Source organism: Hyperoodon ampullatus, assembly GCF_949752795.1.
Source record: "Hyperoodon ampullatus genome assembly, chromosome: 7".
In the NCBI taxonomy this organism is placed as follows: Eukaryota; Metazoa; Chordata; class Mammalia; order Artiodactyla; family Ziphiidae; genus Hyperoodon; species Hyperoodon ampullatus.
Genome location: NC_136920.1, coordinates 56338592 through 56353139, shown reverse-complemented (window position 1 = coordinate 56353139; position 14548 = coordinate 56338592). Strand labels below are relative to the sequence as shown.

General features: G+C 47.2%; 1 protein-coding gene across 1 annotated transcript in view; it reads right to left on the bottom strand.

Moving 5' to 3' along the window:
* The window catches only part of LOC307055577 (guanylate cyclase 2D-like), a gene marked incomplete at both ends in the record, with an annotated part of 85534 nt that extends 71236 nt beyond the window's left edge, over positions 1 to 14298 (bottom strand). Inside the window, 1 exon segment of the mRNA XM_079707795.1 lies at positions 14212 to 14298. Coding sequence (XP_079563921.1) covers positions 14212 to 14298 — 87 coding nt within the window.
* Between the last annotated feature and the right edge of the window lie 250 nt (positions 14299 to 14548).

Here is a 14548-nt window from a genome sequence, read left to right as displayed (position 1 = left end):
TAACCACCTCTGCATCCAGAACCCAGCCCCAGGCCTGGCACAAAGCAGGCACCAGGAAATGGCTGCTGAACTGATTATTTAATCAGCACATAATGAAATTTGTTCCTTTAAGATGACCCAGGGCTTCCCTGGTGGCGCAGTGGTTAAGAATCCGCCTGCCAATGCAGGGGACACGGGTTCAATCCCTGGTCCAGGAAGATCCCACATGCCGCGGAGCAACTAAGTCCATGCGCCACAACTACTGAGCCTGCACTCTAGAGCCCACGAGCCACAGCTACTGAGCCCGTGTGCACAACTACTAAAGCCCGCGTGCCTAGAGCCCATGCTCCGCAACAAGAGAAAACACCACAGTGAGAAGCCCGCGCACCACAACAAAGAGTAGCCCCGACTCGCCGCAACTAGAGACAGCCCACATGCAGCAAAGAAGACCCAACACAGCCAAAAATAGATAGATAGATAAATAAATAAATAAAATTATATATATATATATATAAAGATGACCCAGAGGGGTCTGTTCTGGCTGACGGCCACTCAGCATGCATTACCAGCCAGACTGGGAAGTGAGCCCCCAGGCTTCTTTGAGATTCCTGTGAGTGAGGCCAGTCACCAGACTGTTGGGGAAAGTCCTCAGCTTCCAGACAGCTGTTTTCTCAGCTGATCTCATGATACACATGAGCAGCGGTCCCCAACCTTTTTGGCACCAGGGATCGGTTTCATGGAAGACAATTTTTCCATAGACGGGGGAGGGGTAGTGATGGTTCAGGTGGTAACGCGAGCGGTGGGGAGTGGTGGGGAGCGACAGATGAAGCTTTGCTCTCTTGCCCGCTGCTCAACCCCTGCTGTGCGGCCCGGTTCCTAACAGGCCGCGGACTGGTCCAGGCCCAGGGGTTGGGGACCCCTGCACATGAGTGTCTCATGTATTCTTTTATTTTCCAATATTGGCAATATCCCAATAGTGCTATACTTTTTTCTAGTGAGATCTACAGACATATATGAGGATGTTCATTATCATCAATGCTGATTTAAATGCATATTCATACCTTTCAAGCCTTAGTCAAACGGCACAGGGTAAACTCTCAATTATCTGCATGTGGATTGTCCATGACAAGTGTGGACTCCCAGGTGGCTTTCCTGGGCCTCCTGGGCCACCTTCCCCTTCTTGTCTGATGCTAAGGACTCAATCTTTGCAGTTTAACCTGAACCAAAAGAAATCTGATGTCTTGAGGCTTGCTCACACACCTCTGGCCTGTTCCAGTCCAGTATGGCCCAGTTCAGCTCAACTTGAACTGAACTCAGACAAGAGGCAGCCCATGAACCAAGCTGTAACCCCTCAACAAGCCCCACTGTGGGAGCCAGTCTGTCCCTGCACCCCTCTACCTGCTTCCTCATTTTCATATAGTTCAGCCTAGGACTCTGTGTTCCAGAAAGACCCTTGGGGCTGCAGAGTGGAGACGGGCAGGAGAAGGACAGACTGAGGCAGGAGACCAGTGTCTCAGTTGCTATGTTGACTGGCCCTGGATCCCTTGGTCCACCCCCAAATTCTAGGGTGGCCACAGGAAACAGTTCCCATACCTGCTGACAGCTTCCCACCCCAAGCAACTTCCTCTATTTTCTGCCCAGGGAAGAGAAGTCTTTCCCAGGAAACTGCTCTGCCCTATGGACATCTCTGGGGCCCCAGGGAGACTGAGCTTTATTGTTTTTTCTCCTCACTTTCCCCACTGCCTGATTAACTCTTAGGATCACCCTCCAAAACCTGTGTGCATCCAAGTTCTTGTATCAGAATCTGCTTTTGAGGGAACCCAAAAGAATACGCCCCAGGAGGAGGCTGGTGCAACCGTGCAGGGAAGAGGTGATAAGGGCCTAACTAAGGAGAGGAGTTGTGAGGATGCAGAGAACTCGTTGATCCCAGAGAAGTTTTAAAGATAGAATGGATGGGACCTGGCAACTAATTAGATATAGGGGACAGGGTGGGAAAAAGGAAAGAGGCAGGAGTGACTCCCAGGTTTCTAATTCAGGCATCACCTTTACTGTGATAAGAAACGATGAAGAAGTAAATTTGGCAAAGAAAGATTTGAATGGATTACAATTTCAAATTTTATATATATTATAGTTAATCCTCATACCAACCTTGTAAGATATTCATAAATATATTGATTTCCCATCATGTCAAAAAGAAAAAAGGGATTTAAAGTGGCTTATAAGATTTTATAAAAATACAAAATGATGGATCTATAGCATTGAATATCAATCAATGGAATGTTAAAGGGAGTTGTTAAAATGATGATGTAGAATATTTAATGCCTTGGAAAGATGTTGACAGCATTTTATTAAGCTAAAAAATCAGCCCACAAGAATATTTATAGGCCTTCCCTGGTGGCGCAGTGGTTGAGAGTCCGCCTGCCGATGCAGGGGGTGCGGGTTCATTCCCCAGTCGGGGAGGATTCCACGTGCCGCGGAGCGGCTGGGTCCGTGAGCCATGGCCGCTGGGCCTGCGCGTCCGGAGCCTGTGCTCCACAACGGGAGGGGCCACAACAGTGAGAGGCCCGTGTACCGCAGAAAAAAAAAAAAAAGAAAAGAATATTTATCAATGAATGCTAACTGTGGGAGTATGTATGTGCTTGGGTATATATAGTGGATTTCAACTGCAGACCATTCAGATGTACCAAAAAAGTGGTAACTTTATTTTTTGGCTAAATTTATTTCTATTATGAACCCCCATTCTGTGAGGTGGAAACTTAATCTCAGACATTTCTGGGTCCTCCACCCAAACAAACCACCTCCTCCTTTTCCCTGTTCCTACAGGTAGGTCCTCAAGTGTCATCTCTCCACAGTGGTGTCCCCCTGAGACATCCAAACAACCTGCCCAAGCCCTGGCTGTCAGTCCTCACTGAGCACTTTCTGGTCAAGCCTTATTCCCGACTATGTGACCCTTCAGTTCCAGGCAGCTTTCTTAGCTACTGCAGGGCCCCTGTGGTGGGCAGAAAAATGTCCCTCCCCCTACCCCCACAAGGCATATTCACTTTCTAATCCAGAACCTGTGACTATTACCCAATATGGCAAAAGATGCATATTGCTTATAGGGCAAAATATGTGATTAAGATAAAAATCTTTAAAAAAAAATCTGGTCTCATAATTTCAAAGAGGAAGAAACTGAGGTCCAAAGAAATGAGTTCCCTTACCCCAGATCACCCCTAAGGGCTCCTGATTTTTCCTCTTCCCTTCTTCTCAGCAGAATAAAATATAATGGGGCAGGATAATATAGAAAAGTGCTACCAGTGGATAAAATGAATTCATTTATAATGTCATCATTAACTGAGCACCTATATACCCAATGCCCTGCTAAGCCCTAGGGGTGGAGGACCTCTGCCCTCACTGATCTTAGATGCTAGTGGAAAGAAGTAGCTTCCATCACCTTTTAGAAATTGGTCTCCTGTATCCAGAAACTCTAAATATGCATCTCCAGCCCATCAGAGGCCAATAAAATGTTCTATTTCTTGTATTCTGTACATATTTTACGCATTAATTGGGTGCCTCAACCCAGGCAGAGATAAACTGAAGGAAAGGCAGTGAGTGATTCTTGAACCCTGCCTCATTCAGCTCTTCTTTGGTTCTTTACCTAGGCAGACATGGAGAGATGAGGTACATGGATACACACATGGATGGAGAGGATAGAGAGCAGAAGACTGAGATGTTTATTTTAGTCTCACCTAAGAAATTTTAAAAAATTATTTATGGGTTTATATTGTAATTTATTGATGATTTTAATGATTTGCTTAGTTTAAATTGTTATATGTATTTGCTTATAATTTTCATCTTACATATTTTTGAAATTTTGTTTATTTTTATCTTATTTAAGGTAAGTTTTTTATTGAGATAATTGACATATATGTTTCAGGTATAAAACATAATGATTTGATATTTGTATTGATATATTTTGCAGAATGATTATCACAATAAGTCTAGTTAACATCCATCACCACATGTAGTTACAAAATTTTTTTTCTTGTAATGAGAACTTTTAAGATCTACTCTCTTAGCAACTTTAAAATATGCACTATGGTATTATTAACTATAGTCACCATGCTGTACATCACATCCCCAGGACTTATTTATTTCGTAACTGGAAGGTTTTTCTTTGTTTTGGCTGCGTGGGGTCGTCATTGCTGTGTGTGGGCTTTCTCTGGTTGCAGCGAGCGGGGGCTACTCTTTGTTGTGGTGTGCAGGCTTCTCGTTGCAGTGGCTTCTCTTGTTGTGGAGCACGGGCTTCAGTAGTTGTGGCACGCAGGCTCAGTAGTTGTGGCACACGGGCTTAGTTGCTCTGCGGCATGTGGGATCTTCCCAGGCCAGGGCTCGAACCCATGTCCCCTGCATTGGCAGGTGGATTCTTAACCACTGCGCCACCAGGGAAGCCCATAACTGGAAGTTTTTACCTTTTGATCTCCTTCACCCATTTCTCCAATGCCCCCCACTACCCTCTCCCCTGGCAATCATTAATCTGTTCTCTGTATCTATGAGAACTATTTGGGGGATTTTTTATTTGTTTTAGGTTCCACATATAAGTGAGAACATACAGTATTTGTCTTTCTCTGTTTGACTTATCTCACTTAGCATAATGCCCGCAAGGTCCATCCATGTTGTTGGTTTGACAAGATTTTATTCTTTTTTATGTCTGAATAATATTCCATTATATATATATCACATTTTTTTTTATCCATTCATCCACTGATGGACACTTAGTTGTTTCCACGTGTTGGTTATTGTGAACAATGCTGCAATGAACATGGAGGTACAGATATCCTTTCAAGTTAGTGTTTTCATTTGCTTTAGATAATACCCAGAAGTAGAATTGCTGGATCATATGGTAGTTTTATTTTTAATTTTTTCAGGAGGTTTCATACTGTTTCCCATAGTGGCTCCACCAATTTACATTCCCACCAGCAATGCACAAAAGTTCTCTTTTCTTCACAGCTCGCCAACACTTGTTATTTCTTGTCTTTTTGATAATAACCATTCTAACAGGTGTGAGGTGATATCTCATTGTGGTTTTGATTTACATTTCCCTGATGATTAGTGATATTGAGCACATTTTCTTATACCTGTTGGCCATCTGTATGTCTTCCCTGGAAAAATGTCTATTCAGATCCTCTGCCCATTTTTAAATACGATTGTTTTGGGGTTTTTTCTGAGTTGTATGAGTCATTTAATATGTTTTGAATATTAACCCCTTATCAGATATACAATTTGTAAATATTTGCTCCCATTCGATAGGTTGCCTTTTTCATTTTGTTGGTAGTTTCCTTTGCCGTGCAGAAGCTTTTAGTTTGATTTAGTTTCACTTGTTTATTTTTGCTTTTGTTTAAGATAAGGATCTTGAGAGAAGGAGTTTATCCTGGATTATCCAGATGGGTCTTAAGAGCAATCACATGTATCCTTATAAGAGAGAAGCAGAGGGAGATGAGACAGCTACAACAGAAATGTGCAGCCACAAGCTAACAAAGGTTAAAAACCACTAGCAGCTGAAAGAGGCAAAGAGCAGATTCTCCCCTAGAGCCTCCAGAGGGAATGGGGCCCTGCCAGCACCTTGATTTCAGCCCAGTGAGACTTATTTTGGACTTCTGGCCCCCAGAACTGTAAGAGAATCAATTTCTGTTGCTTTAAGCCAGCAAGTGTGTTGGCAATTTGTTACAGGAGCCACAGGAAGCTGATACAGCTACACACCAGGTGCACCGTGATTGTACTTCTTGTATGTGAGCCACAGGAACCCAGGTGCTAGCTCTTCAGCACGCACCACGACCTCCAGGGGCCCAGGACCTCCCTCCACCCCCGCCCAGCCTCTCCAGGGCCGTGGAACATTCCGCGAGGCTCTATGGGCCCAGCTGCTTGTACTTCTTCAGTCATCTCTGCTCTGCTATCCAGAATCTCAGAAGGCTGCAAGAAAGTCAAGTGCCCGGACCTCTCAGGTTGTGCTGAGAGAGGGGACACAACGTGGTGGGGTTGTGGAGGGAGATGATATAGGACCCCTTCTTAACACCCAAAGCTCCTCACCTTCCCTCCAACTCTCCCCCTCTGCTCTCCATTAGAATACTCCCTGTCCGGCCTGGAATCTGGGTTGCTTGACTCCATTAATTCTTCCAAATGTGTCGCTTATACTCAAACCACAAAAACCAAATACTGGCTTCCTTTATTATCTGCATTCCACCGTGGCATGAAGGTTTGATACCCTCGCAGCCTGGGCAAGGGCATGGAATTAAAGGAACTATGGAGGAGGGAAAAATAAACATTTACTAGCTCAATTACATATGTGTGTATATATATATATACTTTATATTAAAATCTATTATATAGGGGCTTCCCTGGTGGTGCAGTGGTTGGGGGTCTGCCTGCCAATGCAGGGCACGCGGGTTCGTGCCCCGGTCCGGGAAGATCCCACTTGCCGCGGAGCGGCTGGGCCCGTGGGCCATGGCCACTGAGCCTGCGCGTCTGGAGCCTGTGCTCCGCAACGGGAGAGGCCACAACAGTGAGAGGCTCGCGGACTGCAAAAAAAAAAAAAATATATATATATATATATATATATATATAATATTTTATATGAAATATGTATTTAAAATATATTTTTAAATATATAAGTATTACATATTATATATGAAATATATAATATATATATTAAAATATATTTTTTATATGTAATCCAAAAGAAATACTACCAAAAAAGATTAAAAGTGGTTATCTTTGGGTCACATATATTTTCTTCCTGGTGCTTTACATGTTCATTTCCCAAAATATCTAACATTAACATGTATTATTTTTGTAATTGAGGAAAAACTGTTATTCTGAAGAACTTATTTAAAGGGCATAGCATTAAAAAACTTTTAAAATAGGCATGGGAAGAGCCAAGCACAGGAATAAAGCTTCATGCACCTAAAGATGGATGAGTTTGCTCTGGGAAGGACACAGGTTTTGCTTTCGGCTTCCCAGCAGCCAGTGAGCGTGAGAAGTTCGGCCACGGTGCTCATGAGATTGAAACAGACCAACTGCTCAGAAGGACTGCTATTCTTAGGCCTAAAAGCAGACAGGCATTTCTGCCAAGATCTGTTAGACACATACTCTTCATCTGCTTTTATACAGAGAGGAAACAAACTGAGTGGTAAAATAAATGTCTGGCCCAGTGATGCAACTACAAAGAGGCGGAGTTGGTATTTGAACCCATAGAATAACTCTGCAGAGTGAGCCTTCTAAAACATGAGTCATAGGAAAAGGTGGTCAAAAAGTACAAATTTCCAGCTATAGGATAAACAAGTCCTGGTGACGTAATGTTACAGCATGGTGACTATAGCTAATAATACTGTATTGGGGCTTCCCTCGTGGTGCAGTGGTTAAGAATACTCCTGCCAATGCAGGGGACACGGGTTCGAGCCCTGTTTTGGGAAGATCCCACATGCTGCAGAGCAACTAAGCCCGTGCGCCACAACTACTGAGCCTGCGCTCTAGAGGCCGCGAGCCACAACTACTGAGCCCACGCACCACAACGACTGAAGCCTGCGCACCTAGAGCCTGTGCTCCTCAACAAGAGAAGCCACCGTGATGAGAAGCCCACACACCACATCGAAGAGTAGTCCCCGCTCTCCACAGCTAGAGAAAGCCCACGTGCAGCAACGAAGACCCAATGCAGCCATAAGTAAATAAATAAATTAAAAAGAAATAATAATACTGTATTGCATATTTGAAAGTTGCTGAGAGAATAAATCTTAAAAGATCTCATCACAAGAAAAAAATTTTTGAGACTATGTATGGTGATGAATGTTAACTAAACTTACTGTGATACTTTGCAATGTATACATGTATCAGATCATTATGTTGTACACTTAAAACTAATACAATGTTATATGTCAATTATATCTCAATAAAATAAATCAAATCAAGTCAATTACATCATTCCTAGGCTCAAAACCTCTAAGGGTTCCTTAATTCATTCAGGGCAAAAAAATCAAAGTCCTTACAATGATCTCTTAAGGCCTGGTAAACAGGCCCAGTAACTGCCCTGCCCTCATGCTCCTGTTCCCCTTCTTCACCCCAACTAGCCAGGCAGGCCCCGCCTTAGGGCCTTTGCCCAGACTGTTCCCCTGGCCAGGAACACACCCCCCATAGATTCATCTGTAGGGCCAACTCCCTCACCTCCTTCAATCCTTGGTTCAAAGGTCCTCTTCTAAGGAGCCCTATACCAACCACCCTGTTTAAAATTGTAACCCACTCCCCTCCTCGCACCCCACACGCCCCCTTGCACTGCTCTGTTTTTATCCATAGTGCTTGTCACCTCCTAACGCTCACTATGCTTGCTGTTTGTCATCCACTCCCTTTGCTAGAAGGCAAGCTCCACAAGGACAGGATATGTGACTTTTGTTCACTGATGTTACTTAGCGCTGTTTGCAGAACCTGCCACACCATAGATGCTCAGTACTTGTCGATGCTCAGAGAATGCTCCCCATGTTGCCCGGCACATAGTAAGTGCTCAGAGAGTGTAGCTCTATCTTGGGATGGTCAGGGGCGAGACCACTTCCTAGGCATGTATTGCATTGGGTCAGGTCCTGCACTGGGCACTGGGGATGGGGATAACCCTGGCCTCAAGGACTTCCCTTTCTGATGGGGAACACATGCCAATAACATAAGGGGGGTAGCAAGACAAATGATTTAAGGTGTCAAGATAAGGTGGAGTTCATGTGTCAAAAATCACCCCTGACACTTTCATATGGGTTTTCTCACTAAATGCTCATAAGACCTACAGCTAGCTACTTTACACCCAAGTAAACTGAGGCTCTGTGTGTCAGGTAACCTGCCCAAAGTCAGGTTAGTGAGTGAGTCATTGGACTCAGGGAGATCTTGGGGGGTTGCAGCAGAGCTGGCAGTTGAAGGGTGAGCAGGATAGTAACAGAAAGAGAAGGCTGGACTGCACATCCCAAGTAGCAAGGACAGCAAGATGTGGTGGCCTGGGGTGTGTTCAAGGGCAGCCAGAATCAGGTAGGGGCTGATCTGTCTGGCTTGCCACTCTGGCCCATGCTCAGGTGGGGATGGGGCCCAGGGACCCACCTGGGGATAGGATGTGCCAGGCTTACTACCAAGATGGGGTGAAGCCTGTAGTCATGGAAACAGCCTCACCCTTGGCCTCAGCCCTCATTGGCAGGACTGGCTCCCTGACCCTGGCCCCCTTGGGTCTGCTTTATGCTTGCAGCTTCCCTGGGTTTGGAGCTCTGGCTCCTCAGCAGCCACCCTGGCCACTTGGTCAAGAGCCTGCAGAAACAACTTCCAGGCCTCTCCACTCAAACTGCTGTGAGCCTGAGGACCAGTAAAAAGCAAGCCAGACCCTTTGCCCATGCTCCTCAGCAGTTTAGGCTTAAATAGAGCAACTGGTCCCCTATATAAGGATAAAGATGGATCCTTCTATATTGAAATTTTTTTCTTTTAATTCTTGTGCTAAGATTATTATCATTTATATAAGAGCTAAGATTTATTGACCACTAACTATGCACTTTTACATTCCTTATTTAATTTCATTCTTGTAAAAACCTTACAAGACAGGAATTATCTCTACCTTTTATTGAGGACCCTTGACTTATGCAAAGCCACTACTGATCAGTGACTGAGATCCAATCATTCATCCCCTCATCTTTTCACTTATTTACTCTTCAACCCTTTTTGAGCAGCTGCCCCACCCTGCTCCCATCCCATGCCAGTCTGAGAAAGTACCAGTGGCATGTGACTCTGGTCTGACTCTTTATCAGGCATTCAAATTCCATCTCAAGTAACATTTATTGTGAGCCTTCACTGTTGAGTGTATTATCCATGGCTTAACCTTTAATTCTCATAGCAGTGCACCAGAAGGGAATCTGCTGCCCCATTTTACAAGAAAGAAAACAGAGGCTCAGAAAAGGGAAGTGATTTGTGTCAGACTAGCCCACTGGTGAGGGGCAGAGCCCAGGATCCAACAGGGGAGAATCTTACTTATTCAATTCCCACCTCAGGTTTCACATTCCAGCCTCATATTTGTTCTCGGGTTCTTACATCCCTCTAGCTGGGTCCTGCGGTCTAATTCCTCTCAACTGAAGCAGACCTGAGATCTAATAGCCCAGCTCCTGGCAGGCTCTACAGGAGGAAGCTAGCAGAGGAAAGCAGTCTCTGCAGGCTCACACAGGGTTGGGGTGAGGTACCTCCAGGCTGGAAAAGGCCCAGGCAGCCCTGGCCATGGGTCACGGTCTCTCCCCACTCCCCCTCAGGAAGGCCGTGCTAGGACGCTGTGAGTCCAACATGCTCCCCTGATTGTGCTGGGGTGCCTGCCTGACAGAGGGACAGCGTGGGAATTCAGGCTGGCCAGGGCTTTGGGAAAACCCGAGACTACCCCTCAGCCAGGTTAAGGAGGCTGAGGCCTGTGGAAGGGAAGGGGGCCTCTAGGATGGGAAAGGGGTCCGGAGAGAGGAAACGGGAGAGAAGAACACAGAAAAAACAAGGATAGAGGGACAGAGAGGGAAACACAGATGCAAAGAGCAAGTAGAGGGAGAAAGGCAGAGGGAGGAAAAAGACAAAGCCAGCAGAGAAACCAAAAAACAGCCACACAGAGAGAAAGGAGAGAGGGACATGGTGATAGAGGCGAGAATGGCATACGGAGAAAGAGAGAAGGGAAGAAGGATTCCTTCCACCCCCGGGCTGTGGAGGCAGGGAGAGGCCTTGGGCAGCTCCTCAGCTAGGGCTCAGCCTGCTGGACTCCAGGAAAGAGGCAGGGACGGCCCCCATCCGGAAGCAGTCAGGGTCCCTCCAGGAGGAGGGCGTGGGGACGGAGCCAGACATGAGCCACGTCTGGAAAGAGGAAGCAGCAGAATTTTGCAAAGGCTGAGCTGGCAGTGGGCAGGGAGGTTGCATAGACTGGGTTCTCTGGTCTGGGATTTCTCAGCGGGCAGAGAGGACAGAGGTCCCGCCCCATCCGTCCTGTCTGTCTTGGGCTCTGCAGGAGGACTGGGTGGGTGGGAATCTCAGAGAGAAGCCCACCCCTGCCTCTCCGCAGGTGGAAAACAGAGGCACCAGGTGGGAAAATGTGTAGCCCAAGGTCACAGGGTTTCCAGGTCTTCTGTAAAGGCAGCACCTCTCCCTCATTCATTCATTGAGTCCCTCATTTATTCAACAAGCATTAACCTAGCACCTGCCATGCGCTAAGAAGTACCGTGCTAGGTCCTAGGGGTACGTTGAGGATGAGCAGAGGCCTCTGCTCGCCAGAGCTCACAGTCTGACAACACGGTGCGCTAGATGCTGTGGTAAAGGGAAACTCTGGGGTGTGGAAGCCGGTGGGGGCGCCCAAGGGCAGCTCCCTGAGGAGGGCTATCAGGGCAAACTGAGAGGTGAGTAGGAGCCATCCAGGAGGAGAGGGGAGGGAGAGCGTGCCAGGCGGAAGAAACTGAGCAAAAAAAGTACAGGTGCATCAAGGTCACAAAATTCAGCTCACTCTGCACTTTCACAAGGAAGCTATAATTATTTTGTTTGTTACTAATCTGACTTTCCTCCCTAACCGCTCCTGTCTTGGTCAGCAGGAAAAAATTGCATAATGTCGTCTAACGTGATTTCAAGCTCGGTCTGATCTGATCATTTAAACAGTCTCTTTTGGTAATACTCGGTCTGCCTTGTATGAAAACGTTCCATTCCTCAGGTAGCTTCCACCTCCACCTGCCTCTCAGCTATGTGTGTGTAAAGGGGACCTTAATGTGAGCAACCAGGCAAGTACAGGATTACCTGGAAGAGGCAGATGCTGTCAGTACCGCCTGCTTCTCCAGGGCAACGCTGGGTTCCTCAAGGGAGGTCTCTAGCCGGGGCCACGCCCCCACTGGTGTAGCTGGCTCATCTGGCTCCACCTTGGCTTGTGGTGCCCATAGAATCACAGCCTCTGCCTTGTTCCCCATCTAGCCCCCTGCCCAGTCCTCTACCTTCCCGGGCCTCTTAGCTCACTGGCTCTTAATTTAGTCTCCTGGTCACTTGGAATTCAGGACAGCCCAGGGGAGCACATGCTCAGGCCTCCCTCTCTTGGACCACACTGTAAGTCCAAGTTTACAGGGTGGCATGCCCCTGTTGCTGCATGGTATTGCATAGAATGAATGTAGCATCTCCTATTCTTGTACATTTTCCTCCAATTTTTCACTGTTATTAACAATCCTGTAATAAATAGCTTTGTGCTGTCCTCTTTGTGCACATGTGCTGGTGTTTCTCTGGGGTAGATTCCAAGAGGTGAGTCGCTGGGTCAACTACACCATGATAGTGTATTTTACAGTCTGATAGAGTCTGTCAGTCTGTCAGTTGGACTCCAGAAAGGCTACCCCAGCTTACATTGCCAGCAACTCTCATCAACATTGGATATCATCAATATTTTTCAAAATTTGTCAACCTTATAGGTGAAAACTAATTTCCAGATCAACGTTCAATTTGAACTGGGGGAGATTGCCACTGCAGGTGGAGAGGGAGATCTGGGAGGAGTCAGAGAAGGGAAGGTGGACAGCATGTAGAGTGGGAAGGGCTTGGACCTGTCTCCGGATACAGTCACGGCAGGGGAGCCTTGAGGAGGAGGAGCCCTCAGAAGCGACTGAGAAGGCAGAGCCTAGAGAAGAGGGCAGAAGCAGCTCGGGGAGGGGAGCCAATCATTGGCATCAAGTGGGTGTCTGAAGAAGGAGGGCGTGTCTAGAGCACCCAAGACACTAAGAAGGCCAGCCGGTCAAGACCAAGTGAGAGGTGTCCACTGAATTTGACAAGGAGTTTGCGGGGGACTTGGTGGAGAGCATGGTCAGTGGCATGGTGTGTGCGCTAGATTGCACCAGGACGAAGCAGGAAAAAGATAAGGGACAGCGAAGCATGCAGCACTGCATCTGTAAGCACGAGATTGGTCCTATTGAAGTTCACCCACCTGGAGGCTGGGCCCCACCTCCTGCGAGAAGCAGATGCCATCCTGCTTCTCCCTCCGTCCTCCCCTCTCCCCAGCACCCTCCCAATCCCCAGGTTCAGTAGGAGCCGTCCTACTGCTCCAACTACTAAGGTCTCTCATGGCCAGCGTTGTGGAGGAGGGGTATGGAGTAGAACGTGATGATTCGAGATGAAGAATCTGAAGGGCCAGGCAATTCTCCCAACGATTCCACTGTTTATCTGAAGCTTAAAGGTTATTAGAGGTGTAGAAGTGGGAATAGCTTCATGGGGAAAGAACGAGAATAAAGTATTCCCCATGTGTTGTTCCTGACGTAGAGTAACTTTTGTCACTGCCCTCTCTTCCCTGGGAACATCCTCCCCTTCGCTCTCCCCAGATGTGGCACCCTCACGCCAACCCTAGGGGACCTCCATCCCAACACCAGTGATGACAGTCACAGATGAGTATTGGTCAGGCCTAAATTCTTCCCTCACAGTATCTCTTTTAACCCTCACAACAACCTGATGAAGAAAGTAGAGGGTATCATTACCCCCCTTTTACAGGTGAGAAAACTGAGACTCAGGGAAGTGAAATGACCAGCCCAAGATTACCCAGCCAGGAGGCTGCAGACACTGACTCCAAAGCCTCTGTGTGCTTCTAACTCCCACCTAGTCAGGCTCCCCTAAACCAGGCCCTTCAAACCTCGAAGTCATGTTGACCACCTGCTCTATCCTTGGGGAAAGCCCAGGCCTGCCCCTTTCCTCTCCACTTCCCCAGGTAGAAGTTCTGTTGTGCTTTAGGGAACAACGGGGCCAACATGATTGGGCGGAGATTTTTACTGGCTGCGTGACCTTGGGCAAGTCATTCCCCCTCTCAGGGCAATTGTTTTCTCCTCTATAAAGTGGGGATAATAATCTAACCTGCTAGTATGATGGCGAAGAGGAACTGAGTTGTACATGAAGGACCAAGTGCCTTGTCTCATCCCAGAGAGTTCCGTTCGTTCTTTCCTCCAGTTTCCATTACCTGGACCTCCCCTAACCGTTTCCTGCCAGAGGCCTGGTCCTCTGCATGGAACTACTCAGTGATGGTCTTTCTGTGAGGTCTGAGCAAGGGCTCATGTTTGCTTTGGGTGACCCAGAATATCTCCCTGGTCCCTGATATTAGCCTCCCCCTAACCTTTCAGCCTAAGGGGCCCCTTGCCTGAAGATGCTGATGGACCCTGAAAAAAAATAAGGCTGGAGTCTCTTGGCTAACTCCAGGGTAACCACTGGGTCCTCATCTGAAACACACACCTCGACTCGGAGGCTGACAGGCCGGCAGTACTTGATGGGTCTTCTTTCAATGTTCTCTGACTTGTTCGCTTGGAGGAAGTTTCTCATGTGGGTACACATTCTCACACACAAGCCTCGCTCACACTCTTACGTTCGTTCACAGTCAAGCCCACAGTCTCACATACTCATTGCCAAGAATATATACTCCAAGGAGTCGCCTACTACCAATTTAGCGGCTGTGGGAGGGGGCGGAGGGGGAAGGGGGAGGGTGCTGTCGGCAGCCAGTGGGCAGGATACAGAACTCTGGGTTGTGGGAGGTGTCATGGTCCTGCACAACTGGGGTTCTGTTTCAGCCCCC